The following is a 21,501-nucleotide window of genomic DNA, read 5'->3' on the forward strand; positions in this document are numbered from 1 at the left end:
TAAGTCTCTCCAAGTATCTTCTGCCAGAGGCTCTGGGAAGGACCATTCTCCCCAGCTGCAGTGTAGAGCATGTTCTTTACATCATGTCCTGTCCTGAGAGGCCCAAGGGCTACTGCATGAGAAATTTCTTGTTTCATTCATTCAAAGGCTTCCTATTGTTCAGGGCCCCACTTGAAGTCATTTTTCCTTTGTGTCACAAGGTAAAGAGGACTTACAATCTGGCTGTACTCCAGGATGTACATCTTCCAAAAACCCATGTGTCATGGGTTAGCAAGCATAGTCCCGGAAGTGATGTTCTTGCAAAGGGTTGCTTACAGCGTCCTCTGTGACCTGACAGAACCTATCAGATGGCCAGTTTGAATATGGACAATTCTTTAAGCCACTTAAAATTGTGACCGCCTCTGTGATCCGCACTTAAAAATAGACAAACACCCCCCCCCCGCCCCCCCCCCCGCCCCCCCCCCCCCCCAGCTCTCTCTCGTTTCCGGTGCTGGGACAGGTGGGGCCCAGGCCCTGCTTGGGCCGGTCCGGGCCGGGCACAGCCATCCTGGAGCCAATGGGCCTGGTTCCACCCGCGGAACCCCCCCACAGCCCTGCTACGTGCAGACGGGTGGCTCCCCCTCTCCAGTGCGGCCAAGACTCAGCTGAAGCTGCCCTGCTGTCCGGCAAAAGATCATGTGACCAACAGCGATAAGCGACATCCCAGCTGCAAGGCCTGGGTAAGATTAACCCTTTTATTGCTGTGAAGAGCTGAAAACCTGAGGGAAGAGAAAGAGGAGATGCTTAAAGCTGAAATTCTGTTGTGAAGCTATATCAGAGTACCTGTTGTAATTTCATGAAGGTATGGGAGGTGGAGTGTTCAACTTGTACTTGTGAGCAAAAGCACCTGCGCTGAGACAGGCAGATGCTGAAGCAGCTGTAATTTAATGAGAAGTTTGAACAAGGAGAGATGGAAGCAATGAGGACTTTTTCTCCAAATGGAAAAGGAGAAAACCTCAGTTCCTAGAGATGCTCCCAGAGATAGTCCTAGAGATGAAGATGAGGAGGACCCTTTGCTCCCAGGGGAGAAGGGCCTCTGTTCTTACATATGAAATTCTCCCAGAGATGGGTGAAGAGAACTTTTATTTCTGAATGGCTCAACCTTAAAATTGTACCCCAAAAAACCTTCAAGAGTGGACCCTCGAAAGCAGTTGTGGGAAAAGCTGCAAGTCGGGGGAAGGGACTCGCATGTGAGCAGGGAACCAACTCGGGCGGCTGTCTCATTGTGATAATGTGTTCATAGCATGAGCAAGAGAGACTCCTCTTCCTAAATGGACTGAACAAGGTTATTATGGAAGTGGTAAACAGACTGAACATCTCAAGGGTTGTCTTTTTACATTGTCACTGGGAGAAGGGAGAAAGGTGGGGGGAGGAAAAGTGTTCTGAAGGTGTGATATGATTTTTTTCCTCTTTTAGGTCTGTTAATAACTTCTTTATATTCTTTCAAGTTTGGTGCCTGCTTTGCATTTCTCCTAATTCTTATCTCACAGAGGGTAAATAGTAATGAGTGTTTTGGGCCAAACCACTACACTAAATTGGTGTTTCTGCCCGGTTACAAACCGAACCCGCTGCACCATGGCACCTAGGAAAGTCTGTGTTTCTTTCTTGCTGGTTGGTGGGGACATAGCAGCTGTCCTAAAAATCACCTCTGTTGGAATCTGTTGGTGTCCATCTTGCCACTTTACCCTTAGGAACTGAATTTCCTGGGCAGATCCCTTGACTTTACTTTGATGGCAAAACCAGCTTTCAGGACAATCTGGATTATTTTCTCCCCTTTCTCAAAAACCTCTGCCAGGTTCCTCCATACCATGATGTCCTTAATGTACTGCAGATCTTCTGGAGCCTCACCCTTGTCCAGTGCAGTCTGGATCAGTTCATGGCAAATGGTGGGACTGTGCTTCCACCCCTGGGGCAGTCAGTTCCAGGTGTACTGTGCGCCCCTCCAAGTGAATGCAAACTGTGGCCTGCACTCTGCTACTAGAGGAACGGAGAAAAACACGTTAGCAATGTCAATAGTGGCATCACTTTGCTGCCTTGGACTCCAGGTCGTACTGAAGTTCAAGCATGTCTGGCACAGAAGCACTCAGTGATAGTGTGATTTCATTCAGGCCATAATAGTCCACTGTCAGTCTCCCCTCTCCATTAGACTTACCACAGGCCATATGGGGCTATTGAAGGGTGAGCGAGACTTGCTGACCACTCCCTGGCTCTCTAGTTCACGGATCATCTTATGAATGGGAACCACGCTGTGTCGGCTTGTGCAGTATTGCTGACAATGTACTGTAGTGGTGGCAATCAGTACCTGTTCTTCAACCCTCAGCAGTCCTACAGCAGAAGGGTCCCCTGAGAGACCAGGCAAGGTGTTCAAATGCCTAATACCTTCTGTCTCCACAGCAGCTATCCCAAAAGCCCACCTGGGTCCTTTTGGGTCTTTGAAATACCCACTCCTGAGGTAATCTATACCAAGAATACACAAGTGTGGGGTATGCCCAGCCCCTGCCCTGGAGGGATGTCTGCTGAGATAAGAGATTGCATAATCACCCAGCAGGACTCCCTGGAAAGGCAACTACTTCTTTGGTCACGGCGAGAAAAGACAGACCCACAATCCTTTAGGAGACTCTATGCAGATCCTTTGTAACCCATTGGCCTTTACCCATCCCCTGTATCCCTATAAAAGCTAGCCCTCTGCCCCTGTGAGATGGAGATGCTCACCCGTAGCTCCCCTTCGCCGGAGTATGGATAATAAAGCTACCTCGTGCTGAACCAGCTACTTGAGCCTCCTGTCTCTCTCTCTGGTCTGGCTTGGCCTGGAGGCTGCCCTGCAGAGCTGAGCTGACAATCACTAAAGAGCTGACAGTCTCTGCACAGGCCCTCCTAGCTAGCAGCTGAGGGAAGACACCGGACCTCGGGAAGGCGATTCCTTTTGGGACCATCTTTCCGGACTGGTCACCCCTTCCTGGGTCAGAGCCACTGATCCCATCTCCAGCTGTAACACACAAGGCCTCTGGACCAGTCACAATAGGGGTTTTTTTCTACTCCTTCCCAGCCAAGCTCACCTCAACTTCCAACAGTTAACTGATCCCCCTGTGTCTTGGTTTGAAGGACAGGTGTCTGCCAAGGAAGGCAGGAGTCTCCCTTGGAATGGAAGAAAAAAATTGCAACTCCCTTCCCTCCAAATTATAATAATTTTGAAATTAAGGGGCTTTCAGGCAAAGATATGAGGAATAGTAATAACAGTTCTTTACTATTATATATATATGTATAACAAGGCAAACAAACAACAGTAACTATGGCAGTACCAACAAACAGAACAGAAACCCAGTGACAGCCCTCTTGGCTGTCAGGCACTTTCCCCTTTGGTGCAGTTACGGTCGCAGCCGGCAGGGGCGCTGGTGGCTCCTGGTGAGCAGGGCATGTGAGATGATTCCCCCGTGGCTGCAGGAGGCGCTCCGGAGCATGCTCAGGGAGCACGCGGTAAAGGCAGCTTGGGATCCCAGGAAGGGATGGAACAAAGGCTTCACAAACCCCCTGGGCAGCCGATCCCAGTGCTCGGCCGGACCCTCAGGAACAGCAGGCTGGATCAGTAGGGATTAGCACAAATCCCAGGTGGCAGACAAGATGTATCAAACTCCGGAGCTGCAGTGGGAACCCTGGGATGTCCCGTCAGGCAGGGCGTGTGGGGCTACAGTGTAGCAAAGGCTTGAAGCAACGGCAAAGGAATGGCAGGGACAGGGCAGCCGCAGCCCGGCTCCCAGTGGGGCAGGGAAAGACGGGCTTGGGATACCGGGGTTTTCCCTGAGGCACCTGAGCAGATGGTGAAAAGGTCCCTCTTTTAGTGAGGTAGGGTATTAGGGTCCTAGCTTGCCACTCCAGCGAGCAAGCTCCACTCATGGTAGAAGGAAGGCAGCAGAAGGCAGAAACCTGCAGCGGCGACGAATTCTCTCCACAACCACGGCAGCCTTTTTTCGCTCCAACCGCTGGGAGAACAAGAGCCCTCGGGGCTGTACCCAACCCCTTTATCCCAGTTCAAATCTCGTGGCATCCCTGCCCTACTGGAGGAAACCCTGGGTAAAAGAGAGTAGCCAGTTGGACCCCTCCCTCTGTGGCCAGGTCTTTTTGTCTCTCTTAAGTACTCAGTAATTTGTCTCCTGGCAACACGTATGGGAAAATTCTTTAAGAGAAAAAGAAAAACAAAAGGAGAACTTCTAAAACCCCAACAACCTGTCACCCCCAGAAATGGAAACAGGTTCTGCCCCCACATGTCCCAATGGTATCAGAGTACATTGTGTGCTGGTGTCAACCAAAGCCTTGTATTTTTGTGATTCTGATGTGCCAGGCCATCAGAGTTACACAGTCCAATAAGACCCAATTTTCCCTGGCCTCTACCTGGCTAGAGGCAGGGCCCCTCTAGTTCTGGCAATTGCTCCCTCCTTGGGCATACATTCTGGAGGTCCCTTCAAGGGGATCGGACGTGTCATCCTCCCTTCTGTTATGCATAGCAGCTCGGTCATGGGAAACTGGAGCTACATTCATTCTTGCAGAACTCCTTCTGTTAAGTAGTTTTTTCCTTTAGCTTACACACCCATGCTGCTAGAACAAAAGTGGGGTTTCCATCCCATCTTCTCATATCTTCCCCATGCTCACATAGGAAGAACCACAGGTCAGCTCATGGGGTGTACCCCCTCTCCCTAGCTGGGGGACATCTGCTTCTGATAACAGGTACTCTGGTCTTTACTGACGAGACTTGGAGAAGGCCCTTTTTAAGCTCCTTGCTGAGTTTCTCTCTTCCAATTTCTATGTATGCTTGGTCAAGTCTGTTTCCATGGCTGAGACTTGGGCTCATGTTGGGGCATGGACAGTATCTTCATATGTTTGGAACCTTCTTGTCATAGCACCCACTTGCTCATTTTCCTCATTCCACTGCAGTGACGCTAGGAACTGGGAGTATGCTTGGGTCCCAAGTGGTGCGAGCTTGAGCCACATCAGTGTTGTACATTTTACCAGATCTGAACTCTTAGTGGTGTGGTTGTAATTTGAGAAAAGGATCTCTATCACAGCTAGTTCTCGCAAACATTGGATTCCTTGCTCCATGGTTTTCCAAGGGCCTTGCTGCAGCTGGAGATCTGGGCAAAGGTATCTCTCATTCCCACTTGCTAAAAGTCATGTCCAGAGGCTGAGAGGTTAAGGACTCCTCACGACCCCCTGATCGATACCCACATCATGTGACAGAGATCCCAAGTGCCTTGTTTCAATACTGTCCAAAATTGGACCATGACCTGCAGTGTCCCAGACTTGGATAAACCAGCTCAATATAGACTCATCAGGTTGTTGGGTGAAGTCTTTTCTCAGATTGCAGAGACTTTCTAAGGACAAAGATTCAGTGATTATTTCTGGTTCTGATTCCTCTGCTGGCTGTGAGGGTCCTGCCTCCCCATTGTCATAAACAGGGTGAATGGATTTGGTCTTGTATTTTCTCCTTTGGACAGGGGCGACTGCTATTGGCTTAGGCTGCCCTTCTGGTTTAACTGCAGCCTGAGTGATCGTGGTGTCTGCCGATTTGTTTGCCTTCCCCCTCTGGCTGTAGCTGCTGCTGTACGGTATCAAGCAGCGTGCAATAAGCATTAGCCAGGGCCCAGCACAGTGCAATAAGCTGCCCCTCTTTGGAGCTGTCATTGCAATTTTCTTTCAGATATTCTGCTATCTTAGCTGAGTTCTGTATTTGTTCAGGGAGGAAATTCCAAACTATTGGGGCAGAGTATTTCTTCAGGACCTGGCCTATATCCTCCCACATTCCATGCCACTCAACATTTTCCACCAATGGGGCAGATCTCTGAGCAACCTCCCTGGAAATCTCAGCCCCAATTCTAAATGGGTTGTAGACCGTATAGAGGAGACATAGCAGAATTAGCAACAAAAATATGGTGTCTTTAACATCCAGAGGGAAATGAACATTCTCAAAAGGTGATGTGTCTGACCTGAATGGGGAGAAGCAGGTAAAAGACTGGGAAAAATAATTCCCTCCTGTTCCCCCAACAGGCTGGGTGTGATTATTAATAAACCCTCAGAAGTAGCAGCTGAGACCAGGACAGGCAAACAACAGTGAATACACATCCCAAATACTCTTCATTGCCTCTGCTGTTATCTGTACATAAGCTAATATTGTAGAGTGTATCAACAAAGCAATCTTGGTTTGTGCCCCTGATCCAAAAAAGATCCATATCTGTCTTGGGGTGACTTTATGATGGGTATCCCATATCGCTGCCCTATGCCCAGAAATTAATGCTTGTGCCTTTCTATGCCTTTAAACTGAGCCTGAGAGGAGGAAGGAAAAAATGGAGCAAAACTTTTTCAAAGCAGTTTACAGCTTGTTCAAGGTCACACAGAAATAGAGACTTTTTTTTCCAGCTGCGGTGGGGGAGCAAGGAAGCACCCGGCTTGCAGGTTTTTTTCCAGTCAGCTTTCAGCCAGTTTTTCAGTTTCTTTTTCTCTGGAAAGAGACTGAGAGTTGAACTTTTTTCCTTCCCTGGAATTTTGGATTTTCTCCCTTTTCTGCTGGACTGCTTCAATATCAGAACACATCGGGAGGACTTTCCACTGAGCACAGGGGGCCTGGCCCTGGGCCAAGCCCCAGCTCCGAGGAGACCAAAGGGAGGACTCTAACACTTTCCCAGGTTTTTTTTTTCACAGCAAAAGAATTTATTATTTAGCATTATTATCCTTTTCCCGTGTGTTTGGTAAATAAATAATCTCTCACTTTCCTTTGAGGAAAATTTATTTTTCCCGAACCTGGTGGGGGGAGGGGTGGTTGTGCCTTCTCTCAGAGGATATATCTCTAAATTTGACCAAACTGGAACAATATCTCAGGCAGATTGTCCCATATATACAGAGAAGTATACAAGCCTAGGTGCCACAGCCCCATGATTAGACTGAGCAGCATGGTGACCAGCAAGTTTGGTACCCAATACCAAATGTTCCTTACAAAAATTCTTATTTTTTTATTTTCTCTCTCATGCCTCTTGTAGTTGGGCAGCAAATTTGTCTCGGTTTAAGACAATTTAGGAGGTAGGCACTCTGGAATGAGTTGCCTCCCCTTACAGTATTATCCAATCCCTTTCCACCAACAAGGAGAAGTGAAATATGAGTAGATATAAGTGAGAAAATAACATCTTACTAACAAGTCAAACTGCAACAGGCAAAAAATAACAGTAAATAATCACTAGATAAAAATTGCTAAGTCTCACAAACTCCACGTGAACAAAGAGAAACTCAAAATGGCAGAATACCCCTCCATCCCAAGACGGCGGCCTTCACAGGTGACTGCACAGTCCAGGAGACAAATGGAAAAGATGGCAGACCAAAAGAAACCCTCCTGGGAAGGTAGGAGCTTACAAAGCAGTTCTAGTGGGAGATAAGGATTGCTGGCACATGTGGGGTCAGTGCCACTGCTTGCTGCTTCCTCCTGCCACCTGCTGGATTCCACCGGTGTTGGCCCTGCTGTCTTCCAAGCTGCTGGTGTGTTGGGGGAGCGGAGAAATGGTCTCTCGGCACCAATGCCTTGTGGCCTGGCCCCAGGACCGGCTCAAGCTTTGCGATGTTGATAGGGTTTTCTAAATTCACTCTGAAACAGTTTCTAATTGCGAAATGTAGTTTTTCCAAATTGCTACTGTTGGAAGCCCAGAAAATCCTGCCTGAGACAACCTCTGATGAAGCAGAGCTTCTGCCTTGAGCAAAAGCCTCCAGGCAAAACAGAGGGCCCTGCTTCCCTGCTCCAACTTAAAGTCCAGGCAGCGCCTGCCCCCACTGTTCTTTTTCTGGCTGCAGTGCTGGATCCTAAAGAGACAGTAACAATTTTTGGGCACAGAGAGATATGGAATACAATAATGGTTTGGGTTACCCAGGACAAGTAGAAGCAGTAAACCAAACTAATTTAAATTAATTTTAAAAAAATTAATTTACTATTATTGGATTTTAATAAAACTATAGTATTGTGACACTGGACTTATAGGCTCAAAGTGTAAGACAGTGTTGTTGTAAAAGAATAGGCTTAAAGTTTGTTGCTTTAATCATATCAGTCAAAGTTAGCTGCTATCCAACTCATATTTTTAAAGGCATAAGCCACATTTTAATATTATAAAGCTAAATTGAATATGTGACACTACAAGTACAGAAGGATTTTTTTTCTGTATTTCCTCAGTATTTTTAATAATCTGTCTGCTGATTAGCCTTGCATATAAAGAGTGCTTAGGTCCTTACTAAAAATTGTTTTTTAATGCTTCATAGGACAGGATTAGTATAAATGTCAATATGCTACTTTATAACAATAGATTAAATACATGAATTGCAAGGGGAGCATTTAATATTTCCAACCAAGTGTGCTGCCTCCCTGGCGCCTGGGTAAGGGACATCACCAAGAAACTTCCCAGCCTGGTACAGTTCTCTGATTATTATCTGCTATTGGTTTTCCAGGTGGGTAGCAACAAAGTCCCAGCAAGAAGTCTGCAGACAATCAAGAGGGACCTCAGGAACTTGAGACTATTGGTTGAGGGATCTCGAGCACAACTGTGTTCTGTCCTGCCAGTTGCGGGGAATGATAGGACAAGAAACAGGAAAATCATGAAGATGAATAACTGGCTTTAAGACTGGTGTTACCAGCAGAATTTTGGGATTTCTGATCGTGGGTCAGTTTATACAACACCAAGCCTGCTGGCAACAGATGAGGTCCACTCATCTCAAAGTGGAAAAGGATTTTAGCTCAGGAGTTAGCAGGGCTCTTTGAGAGAGCTTTAAACTAGATTTGAAGGGGGATGGGGACAAAGCCAAGCTCAACAGATGTCACAGTGGGGAAATTGCAACACGCGTATCAATCAACGAGGCCCGTGGAAAAGAAATATATATGGACCGATTCTTGATAGATGTTTCAGAGAGATGTTTATTTTCCCAGCCACATGGTTGAGGATCTGCCGAGGAACTGAGGCAATCATGGGACCCGAGGTTCCTTGCCCACACAGGGGAACACAAAACAACCAATGGGGAACAAGGCTGACCAGGGGCTAGGGAAACCCCGTGTCTCCCCTCCAGGGCCCCTCTCCCAGGACCACATGGCAGGGGCAGGGCCCCTACAAACAGAGATAAACCTGGGGGTACCATGCCAATGTTTGAGGGACAGTGTGCTACCAAGGTCCTTTGGTCTACCATCTCAGTGCAGGTAGGGGATTAAGATCCATGCAGCAGCAAAGACACAAGGGGTTTCGATGTGTTAGAAACCACAGAAGTGCCTGAGAATGGTCACACAGGAAGTAAAAGACCAGTTGTCCTAAAGGTACCCATCCATCTGAGCTAGAAGAAAGATACAGGGAGCAGAAGGAAGCCCCCATAATCCAGGAGGGAATGGTCAGTGACCTGCTACACCACTGAAACACACACAAGTCCATGGAGCCAGATGGGATCCACCCAAGAGTACGAGGGAGTTGGCCGAAGTGCTCACCAAGCCACTTTCAATCATTTACCAGCAGTCCTGGCAAACCAGGGAGGTCCTAGGTGATAGGAAGTTGGCAAATATGATGCCCATCTACAAGAAGGATTGAAACTACCAGGCCTTTCAGCCTGACCTTGGTGCTGGGGGAAGTCATGGATCAGGTTCTCTTGAGTGCCATCATGTGGCATGTACAAGGCAACCAGATGATCAGGCCCAGTGTCTTAGGTTACAATGTAAGATGTAACCAAAAGCATGTATTCTATCACCATCTGTTAAAACCAGGTGGGGCAGTGTTCTTTATCTCTTCCATGACACATCCCTGATAACTCCCTTTCTTTTAATGGGCTATCAAGCCTCACTGCATGACTCATAAAATTATATCATCCCATTGTGAGATGCTCCGCTCAGGGGAAGGAACCAAGCATTCCTACCTGGATATAATCTGAGGTTTGGAACACCACACTCAGCCCTTACATACTGGATTCCTAGAGGACAAGAGCTACATAACCACCACTGGACCTTCAGAGGAAGGCCAGACCCTTCTACAGGATCACCACTTCAACAGAACCACATCTATCACTTCAGGAGGACTGCAGCCACCATTTAATTGGACTGCTACCACCACCCTGACCAACAGGGTGTCAGGTTGTATCCTGACTCTCAGTGTTTTTGTACTATTGCATTTATTTTTAATTTTCCTATTAAATTGTAGTTCTGATTTCTAGTCTCATTGGTTTGCTTTCAAACTAGTACACCCAGCCAGCATGGAGTTATGAAAGGCAGGTCCTGCTTGACCAACCTGGTCTCCTTCTATGACAAAGTGACCCGCTTAGTGGATGAAGGAAAGGCTGTGGGTGTTGTCTACCTAGATTTTAGTAGAGACTGACAGTTTACCACAGCATTCTTCTGGAGAAACTGACTTCCCCACAGTTCAGACTGGTGTATTCTTCTCTGGGCCCAGCCATCCAGCCAGCGAGTGGTAGAATTACATCCAGATGGCATCTGGTCACTACTGGGGTTCCTCCGGGCTCAGTATTGGGGCCAGTCCTGTTTAATGTCTTCATCAACAACCTGGACAAGTAGATTGAGTGCACCCTCAGCAAGTTTGCAGATGACATCAAGTTTGGTGGTAGTGTTGATCTTAAGAGTAGGGAAGGGTCTGCAGAGAGATCTGGACAGGCTGGATTGATGGGCTGAGGCCAATTGTACAAGGTTCAACAAGGTGAAGTGCTGAGTCCTGTGCTTGGGTCACAACAACCTTCTGCAGCCCTACAGGCTTGGGGCAGAGTGGCTGGAAAGCTGCCTGGTAGAAAAGGACCTGGGGATGCTGGTTGCCACCAACTGAACATGAGCCAGCGTGTGCCCAGGTGGCCAAGAAGGCCAATGGCATCTCCTCTTGTATCAGAAATAGTATGGCCAGCAGGTCTAGGGAAGTGAAAAATTAAAAAGCTTAAATTTGAGAAGAAATATAGATGTTTTCAACAGTAAATCTATACTGTTTTCAGAGTTTGAACAGAATTTCAGTATTCATATTAACTGAACTTTGTTAATTGGCAACTCAGGTATTTGCATAGGCCTTTGAATTTTTAACTGATAAATCAATCCCAATTACTTTTAAATATTCTCAGATACTTCTGTCTTATTTTGGGGTCCATTTTAGGAAAAGAGAAAACTGATGTTTTGTTGGTCATTCATTCATGATTTGATTCAACCAGGGAATATCTGTGGTGTTGTTTCTATTCAAATTAATTTGCATATGTCAAAGGTGCAGTTCTGGAACCTCACCTTTAACCATATCTAATCTGGAACACATATGAACTCCAAATCTTTAAGTCTACCTTTATTAAAATGTTTCAATCTCTAAACCAAAAGATTTCAAACACAAGGTATGTAGGGCTTATTTATTTGACTCATACTGTTAATTACTACTATGAATCACTTGAACAGTAGTTCTAGAGTGTAATTATATTGTAGTTATGGTTAAAGCATCATTGATTTGTACTAGTACACTACACAGAACAAGAAATTTTCTGTGCTTCTTTATTAGGTGCTGTATGTCTATCTGTAGGAAAGCTTCCAACACAAGTGATTTGCATGATTGAAAGGGGTTATCACTTACTTGTAGTGCATTCAAAATGTCAAGTTCAAATCTGGGAGATGAGTGCTCAAGCAGATGAGCAGATTACTATTTCTGAACTTCACCACACTTTCTCTAGATCATATAAAAAAATTAAGAAATAAAAAAAGTATCTTTGTAGTTTGTCTTCGATGAAAAGGTAGCTGCTTTGTTACTTCTCAGTCTTACAGTGTCTGTTTTGTATCCAAGTTCCTTTGCAAAAACAATAAATGTTTCATTTGGGACCTCATATGATGAAAGTGAATTAATGAAATAATTTTCACTCTTACAGATCCCTCAAGAAAAACAACAAAATTCACTTCCACCTTCATGTCAATGTCTAGTCTGGGTTTGTTTGGGGTGGGTGTTTTTTTGAGGGATGGGGATTGGTGAGGTGCTTTTCTGTTTGTGTTTTTTTGTTTTTGTTTGGTTTTTGTGTTTGAACTGACAGTGAATTCCTTCAGGTGAAATTTATAATATTCAATGTTTTTAATTTCTGTAGTATATTATTAGCTTGTACTAAACTTATTTTCTATTGAAAAAAATTCCAGCATAAGTCAAATATTTAGCACAATTACACCTACATACACCCATGTGGAAACCTCTATTAAACACATTGTGTTCTTTATACCATTGCTAGCTTGAACTCTCATACTAATTCTTAAATTATTTTAAGATGTCAGTGAGCTCTATGCAAGTGCCCATTAAACACTTTATTATACCAGCAATCAAACTTCCCAAATTGGAAATTTCTCCTAAAGCATTCATTGCATGTTTGTCCCACCATTGTTCTTCCTTTCAACCTTCCCATCCTCCACTAAAGTTCAGTTTAATGTCAAACACTCCAACCTGTGTGGTGCAGTTGATCCACTTGAGAGAAGGGATGCCAGCCAGAGGAACCTTGTCAGGCTTGAGAAGTGGGCTCATGAGAACCTCATGAAGTTCAACAAGGCCAAGTGCAAGGTGCTGCACATGGGTCAGGGCAATTCCTAATATTAGTACAGACTAGGAGATGAATGGATTGAGACCAGCCTTGCAGAGAAGGACTTGGGGGCACTGGTGGATGAAAAATTGGACGTGAGCTGGCAATGTGTGCTTGCAGCCCAGAAAGCAAATTCTGTCCTGGGCTGTATCAAAAGCAGTATGGCCAGCAGGGCAGGGGAGGGGATTCTGCCCCTCTATTCTGCCTTCGTGTGATCCCACCTGGAGTACTGTGTCCAGTTCTGGGGTCCTCAGCACAAGAAAGACATGGGCCTGTTGTAGCAGGTACAGAGGAGGCCATGAAGATGATCAGATGGCTGGAGCACCTCTCCTAGGAAGACAGGTTTGTTCATACTGGAGAAGGTTCTGGGGAGACCTTATTGCAGCCTTTCAATGCTTAAAGGGAGCTTATAAGATGGAAGGAGACTTTTTACATGGGCAGATAGTGAGAGGACAGGGGGCAAGAGTTTTAAACTGAGAGTAGATTTAGATTGGATGTAAGGAAGACTTTTTTTGTTTTTTAAATATGATGAGGGTGGTGAGACACTAGAAGAGGTTCCCCAGAGAGGTTTTAGATGCCCCATCCCTGGAAGTATTCAAGGCCAGGTTGGATGGAGCTTTGAGCAACTTGATCTAGTGGAAGATGTTCCTACAAGGTGGTTGGACTAGATGACCTTTAAAGGTCCCTTCCAACCCAAGACTATCTATGAGTCTTTTACCTCCTTCAATCACCCTGAGCAGTGCAAGGGAATGGGAGTTTGTCTTTGCCACTCTTTATTCCTCATGATTTTTCTCTTCTGCAGGGTGGGGTCCCTCCCACGGGGTACAGACCTTCAGGAAAATCTGCTTTAACACGGGCTCTCCTCAGGCTGCAGCTTCCTTCAGTGCACATCCACCTGCTGCATTTAAGGGTTCTCCATGGGCTGCAATGTGAATATGTGTTATGGTGTGAACCTCCATAGGCTGCAGGACAACCTGCTTCACCATGATCTTCACCACTGGGTGAAACAGTATCTCTGCTACGGTGCCTGAAGCATCTCCTCCCCTTCCTCTTTCACTGACCTTGGTGTCTGCAGGATTGTTTTTCTCATTTCTATTTTTTTTCCTCACTTCTCTCTCACAGTTGCTGCACAGTGTTTTTTACCCTTTCTTAAATATGCTATCACAGAGATGCTACCAACATCACTGCTTGGCTTGGCCTTGGGCAGTGGTGGGTCAATTTTGGAGCTGGCTGGAACTGGCTCTGCCTGATATAGGGGCAGCTTCTGGTGTCTTCTCACAGAGGCCACCCCTACAGACATCCCCCCCTCCCACACCCCCACTGTCAAAACCTCCCCATATAAACCCAATGTACAAATATTTTTCTACGCTACATTTAAATACCTTTCATTTACAAATATTTATGCATTTTTAATCTGTGCTGTTCATTTTTTCTTCTTTCTAGTAAGAGTTGAATATATCACTGTGGTGTTTTTCAGGACAGGAATGTAGATGTTAAGATCTGGTCTGTGTAAGAAAAAAAACTGGTTATGGTTATTCCATAACAGCTGTTACAGATTTTTTTAAAGTTACTTTTCTTTTTAGAAGAGTAGTTATCCTTAGTAAAATCATTTAGAACATGATTCTCATAAGTAATTGTAATGACATAGTGACCTTTTTCCAAAATAGGTAGTCTTTGCTGTAGTCGATGACAACTTGAAAAATTGGTGTTTTAAGAAACACAATTGCTTTCACTTGAATGGCATGTTGATAGTTTCAAACCTTTCTAATTATGAGCATGTCCTTTTTATACTGGAGACAGTTGAAGTTCAGCTGTAATTCATCAGTTAAGACAATGTTGGTACTTCTAACACAAAGGTATTTTGGTTAGGTGCTGCAAAATACATGGTTTAATGTGTGTATGTATGTGTGTTGATATATAGTTTTACTTGTAAAAAGCACTCTGAATTGCTCATACTGACATTGTTTTACTTGAGTTGTTTTTTTCCTTAGTTTACAATGGTATCGGCATCCTACTGAAGAAGATCTAAGACTTTTTGCAGGGAAACAAAGAAGCAAGAGCAAAAAGGATAGGTAAAAACTTAAGTGGTCTTTTTTGGTTTTGTTTTTTAATTCATATAAGTAAGTACTTTACTGGCAAACCTCTGAATTTGTGTGAGTCTTAAACTTCTTGCATATAATTAATTGGCCTGCTTGCTTTGATTACCACAGCTCTATACTGAACTGTGTTCTTTTGGCTTAACAGAGTGCTTAACATGCCCAATTTGTACAGAACTGGGTAATTCCCAGTCTTCAAAAGTCATCTGTGACATTGCTAGTTTGATGGCAAAAAAAATTCTTAATGGATCTATTCAAAGACTGAGAATAGGAAATCTTATATTCAACTGAAGCTCTTCAGCTTGAAGCAAGATGAGAAAGATTTGAGTATATTAGCTGAACGGAGGATTACTGTGAGCTGCCATTCTTATGCAGCTGTGAAAAGGGTAAATGGGTTCCTAGGATATATTGGGCGAGGTATTTTGTCACGGGCAATTAGAGAAGCCCTCCTGTTGAGTCATGAGGTTCAGAAAGGACCCCCTCACTTTCTAAACTACTCCTCAGAGAGGACCCTGTGTGCAGCTGGATCCAATTCTAGACTGCAGACTTAGTCAACAGTTTATGTCTAAAGGATTGTATAGGTGTAATTGAGCCTTTACACAACTTTGTCCTGCAGGATTAAGGATGGTAAACCAAATATATTTATATAAGTATTATAAATAATTTATTCAAATTGATGGTGATAATGATCAGACTAAAAGATCTTAATCAGAAGTATTTACTATGCAGTATAGGTAGCTATAACTACTAGTATAGTGCACTATTTATTGAAGCAATAATGAAACAATTATATTAAAGCTAGCAAAATAATGATGAAGTAGAGATTGATGTTACTTACCCATACCAACGACCATGGGCAAATCTCTTTTGCTCAGCCTAGAGGAGTAACTTTGAGGGGTGTCCCCACTCAAGGGAGGAATCCCCACACATACTCCAAGAAGGGATATGTTAGAAGGCCCTACTGTTAAAAAGTGGGACTGGGCTTTTATAGTTCAGGAAACATTGTTCTTCCTCAGAATATTTAACTTTGGGATTGATGAGTCAGGCTGGTCTCAGCATTCTTTGACACTGAAAGCAGCATGACCTCCCCCTTTTCCATCCAACACTTTTGCAAATAGGGTATTGTTTGAGCTGTTTTACCCCCACATAGGCAGAGCATCCTGCTACATATTTCCAGTAGAGAGAGGGAAATGTTAATCCTGTTGCACAAGACCACCAATGTAGAACTTCATCTTGATTACTGTGTACAGTTCTGATTGCTCGTGTTCAAGAAAAATGAATTGACTCAAACGGGTGAAGAGAATGACTGCTAGGATGATCCAGGAAGCAGAAAGCCTGTCTTACAAGAAGAGGCTAAAAAAAGAGCTTGCCTTGTTTAACCTAGCACAAAGAGTCCAAGAAGGATAGGATAGCTGTCTATCAACTTAAGCTGGAAACAGATTTCTTATCTTCAGCCATGAAGCTCTGGAACAGCCTCACCAGAAGTGTTATTGGGGCAAGAACAAAGACTGATCTTGAGGTGGTGGAGCTGGCTATGTTTATGCAAGATTTCTGAACTGAAAATGTTTAAAACAAATACCCAGTGACTTGCTTTTTGGTGAAATAGGTGGTTTCCTTTGGTCTTTTCTTTTTTATTATTATTCCAGTATAAACTGCTCTCTTAAAATTGTAACTTTTGTGGTAATTCATAAACTGCACATATAACCTGTTCATCATAAAATCAAAGCTTTTTTTTTTCAATTTCTTACTTAAGCTATATGGGTAGCAACCTTATTTCCCAAACGTTGGGCTAAAAAATTAAGCCTTTTCTTTAATATATAATTCTTCAATATTACATGTTTGTCACAATATTCTTTGATAGTCAGAAAATAATTTTATCCAAGTTTTCTGTAACAAATTGAAGCAAAATTGTTAATACTATTGCAATTCACAACTCTGCATTTAACCAGTGATAATTATTCATATTTAAAATAACTTCAGTTACATAAGTTACATGTTTCACCAATATGAGCCTTCAACAGGAAAACACAGTTGCATTACCAAATAACATTTGCAGTTTACACTGAATGCCTTTCCTCAACCTTGGCAATCTTCTGCCACCCAAAGCATGCATATTCTCACTTTCACCAGGGCAATCATATCCTCTCTGCTGTGTGAAAGTATGGCATGATAATGCGTACTTACATATGAGCTTAAATTTTGTAATCTTGGAAAAATTTACTGTGAATCTTGGTAGAAAACAGTATCACAGATCACCTATTTGCATTAAGTCCTTCTCCACTTGTTAAACTTTTTCATGTAATGTTTCAAATGTGGTGCTATGTTTTTATGTCTACACAGTCAAATTCTGTTAATGTCATTTTATTACTATGATTGGGGTATTTGTCATAGTCTATAAATATCTAACCAAGAAAATATAGTTTTAATATATATGTAGTTGTTTGTAATAAGGTAAATTTTATTGACAGATGGATGTGAAACTTCAAAGGGAATCAGGATGGTAATGTGGAGACTTAAATGCTGCTTTCTTTACTTTGCTAATATAACAATAACATGTATAATAACCTTAAGTTCCACTCAGTGGATATACCTCTCTGTTCTCTGAAGAAGCTGCTTGTCAGGGCAGGCCCAAGACAAGAGACAGAGACATAAGATTCAAAGGGTCTTGCAGGCAGTAGCTTGGAGAAGCCAAGCTCTGCCTGCTAATCAATTTTATTAGCTCTCCTGATACCACAACAACGGCAGCTGAAGACTTAATATTTACAGATCGTCTCATTTGGACATCTTTATAACCCTGACACTATCTCCTGCCTTCACCCAGGGTGTGCGCCCACATCCTCCAGTGGACCAAACTTAGCAGGATAACAGGTGCCCAGGAACCTCTGGGTCATGACCCACCCAATCAGTCAAATACTGCAAGGTACCCCAGAATATCCTGGAATCCAAAATAGCCCAGACACAATATTCTCTCTGGCCCTGGACCATAACTGGAGATGGTGGTAGAGATTGATGAGGTCTGATGACCACTGTGCCCTGCTGTCAGTGCATCATGACAGCGCTGAAGGACCTTACATGCACAGTGGGTTGGCAGGGATATACAGTCCCTCATCACAATACAGACAACCATCCTTCTCCTGCGAATTCTGTGAAGTATCCCCTGCCCAAAACTAATGGCCAAAGGATCACCAGCCAAGTTCTGATGCACAGAACTAAGGTATTGGCTGGCATAGCAGCAAAAAAATTTTGCAGAGAGAAGTGACAGGGTAGCAGATCTGCCTCAGCATCTCCCTCTGAGGCTTCCTGACAGACCAGGGCATCTGCCCTGCCATTCTGTTTACCCAGCCTGAAGGTGACAATAAATGGAAACTGAGACCGAAAATTTGCCCAACAATTCAGCTGGGAGAGAAGCACTTCAGATTCCTAAAATATTCCAAATTTCAATGGTCAGTCAGAACCAAAGGGGGTTCGGCAGGTCCCACAAGAAGGTGCCTCCACTCAGCACATGCCTCCACGAGGGCCAACAACTCTTCATCCCAGTCACTGTAATTCCTCTCTGTGGCAGTCGACTGGCAGGAGAAATAGGCATAAGGATGAAGCTGTCCATTCAGTGAATGACACTGAGAAAGTACTGGCCTGATGGCATGGACAGAAGCATCTGGCTCCATCACAAAGGGGTGACTGGTATCCGGGTGGGCCAAAAATGGGACCATCGTAAATGCCTGCTTCAAGTCATCAAAGGCCCCCTGAACCTTGAGTGTCCACTGAAAAGGGACACCCTTATGAGTCAATGCTCTGAGCGGAGCAACCTTTTGAGCAAAATTCCAAGTAAAATGCCGATTAAAAATTAGCAAAGCCTAAAAAATCACTGCACACCACACACCACCAGGGGACACTGCCAACAGAGAAGAGTATCAGTCTTTTTCATGACTATGCTCATGCCCTCGGGGGCAATTGACTAACCCAGGAAGTCCATATGCTGTTGGAGGAAGGCATACTTCAGCTTCGCATAAAGGCAATGAAGCCAAAGCTGGGAAAGATCCTCTTGAAAGTGAACAACATGTTCCTCCCACATCCTCAAGTAAACTGTCATGAGTATGTACAATGACATAATTGTCCAACAAGTCACAGAAAACATTGGTGACAAAGCCCTGAAAGTTATCAGGGGCATTAGAGAGGCCAAAAGGTATCACACAATACTCAGAATGGCCATATGTGCAAACAAAGGCCCTTTTCCACTTGTTGCCCTGATGAACACAAAAGAGATTATAAGACACTTTAGTAAACCAGCATGCCCCCTGTAAATGCTCCAACAACTCAGGAATGAGGGACGGGGGGATTTGCAATATTGATCCCTGATGCTCCACACGTGGCCTCAAGCTGCTTCTTTACAAAATTTATAGTGGCACCAAGGGAGGGAAGTGGAGTATTGAATAAAACTTCAGGTTAAACTGTCCTATGTCTTCAAGGTGTCTGGACAATTAATCCACTATGTCAGAGGTTTATGTCCAAAAAGGAGACAGAGGAGTCCTGTAACTTTATTCGAATAAAGGGAGAGACCATGGGGCACTTCCCTGGGGTCTCTCAAGTTGTTGGAAGACTGATTCAAAGGAATCTACTCCACAGTAAGGTACTGTAAAGTAAAGCACACCTTTATTGGCCTTGCCAGGGGAAGCATGCAGGGGTTTGCACCTCCATATGCATGCTCACCATGTTCATCTTACACAGGTTATTTATACATTTATGAGTTCGGCATCCACCCTTTTTGTTCATTTATCTAAAAGTTAGTCTTAAGAGGCTGGGGTCTTACATAACTTGTGGTTTCTTTATCTTAGGGTTACAAACACGCCATGCTATTCTTATCTAATGCATTCATCACACACCTATTTTGCTAATACACACTTAATTTTACTATTACACACTTTGTTGCTATATTAGTTATACTTCATTTATAATTGTGTATTGATTATGTTCTTATTCTCTTATTACATTTTTCTACCCTTTGAGACAGTTCTTCTATTTGTGATTAAAACAGCAGTTAGCATGCATCTTCCTTCTTATCACTTAGCCCATAGGGGATAAGCCCTTGTTTTGCAGAAAAACAGTTAGCCAAACCCATTAGCTTGCATTCCTTTCCCTTATCATCTTAGTCCACTGGGGTTTGTTTTTTTTCAAGAGCAGTTAGCGTTAGGCATAGCATCTCCTATTCACTTATCATCGTAGCCCCTTCCAGGCCTAGGCTTCTTGTCTTGCAAAAGCAGTTGCGGTTGAGCATAGCAGCCAACACTTAACTTTTATTAATCTATACTTTATACTAAGGTGCTTATGTTAAAGGAGTCCTGTGTTTCAGGACGCAGCTTCCTTTTTATCCTAATTTCCTGGCCGCACTTCCCTCTCTCTTTCCCCATTGGCCGAGGTACTTGAGAGGTATAGACTTCCCGAATCGCCTAATACAGATCCCCTTCTAATGTGCATCCCCCCCCCTTCTTTTTCTTTGTGTCTTTGTTCTTTTTCTCTAAGTCCAGGAATTTAGCACGGCCTTGGGTGAGCAACAGTCTGTGTCAATTAGTGGAATTCCTATGGAATCTATGGTTCTTCCCATTGCTTCTTTCACCTCTCAGTATCTGGGTTTATCTACCAGCAGGCTCACAGTTTGTAAAGACACCTCCCTCTCATTCCTTTCAAAGGCCACCATCTCTGGCTGTGACAGAGGACAGATATGGCCCGAAGGGAGAGGAGCGTCTGGGAACATCTCGATGGAACAATCGTACACCAGATGGAGAGAACCAGGCGAGTGCAAAAGCTGCTCCGCTTTAGAAGCTTGTGTGAGAAACGAAGCCCACTCCTCTTTTTGGGGTTTTATAAATTTAATAAGGGACAATAGGGGACAAAGGTCATTTAAAGCAAACGGACAGCTTAGCTCATAGCCAGAGGCAAGCACACTTACACAAACTTCCCAGTTATATGCTTTAATATCATGCATATTAATAAACTACAATGTATATGAATAGTTTTTTCTGAGAACTAATTTACAATTTTTTTATAAGGGATTAACATAGTCCCTCCCCCAACCGGCCTTTTAGAGCATGCGTATTATGATTGTGGGGGTATTCGGGGGTCTTCTCTGATGAAGGCTCGCGTCTTCCTCATATCTTGAACTTTTCAACTTTGTCTTTGGAGCATGCACAGTTATGGTGTTCCTAGGTCTTTCTAGATCCAACTGGTTTAAATTCTTTACTTTGTGATTTATTGGCTTCACTTTTGCCCACTTCTCATTAGTACATCCTGCTGCTTCCCTTATCTAGCTATATTTGTCTATTTTTGAAATTATCCTCCTGGCGTTTCCATTTATTTAAGCATTAAGCGATCGGGTAACCATATACTAGCTATTACATTGTATAGAAGGTTATGATTCAGATTATATAGGTATCTTATAACTCAAGCTATATTAGCATCTTGTAACTTTGACCCCAGTTATAATGTTAACTAGTTAATATCTGCATAGCGAAGTTATTCTTAACATGTTTGCACATAATATTTCCTAACATATTCTAATACATAATATTTCTTACATTTCACTACCTGCAAAAGCCAATGCTATAATAGCTGTTTATCACACTTGTTTAGTGGCAACCTGCAAAATCATCTGGCGCCAGCCTTCGGGCTACCTCTGTAGGAACATCGCTGGCCAGGCCATGAATATAGAGGGGTAACAAAAGGTCATCCCCCTTAATTCAACTCCGACGACATGCGCAGGAGATCCACGGTGTAGTCTGCCACACTCTGCCTCCTCTGG

At 43.9% G+C, this 21,501-nt stretch overlaps 1 protein-coding gene across 1 annotated transcript in view; it reads left to right on the top strand.

The window, feature by feature from the left end:
• The window catches only part of LOC309584566 (transmembrane protein 161B-like), a gene marked incomplete at its 3' end in the record, with an annotated part of 152,036 nt that overhangs the window by 59,552 nt on the left and 70,983 nt on the right, over positions 1 to 21,501 (top strand). The window contains exon 3 of the mRNA XM_082300648.1: positions 14,604 to 14,684. Within this exon, the coding sequence (XP_082156774.1) occupies positions 14,604 to 14,684 (81 nt within the window). The remainder of the gene's footprint in view (positions 1 to 14,603; positions 14,685 to 21,501) is intronic.

This window comes from Coloeus monedula, assembly GCF_965178545.1.
Source record: "Coloeus monedula genome assembly, chromosome: W".
NCBI lineage: Eukaryota > Metazoa > Chordata > Aves > Passeriformes > Corvidae > Coloeus > Coloeus monedula.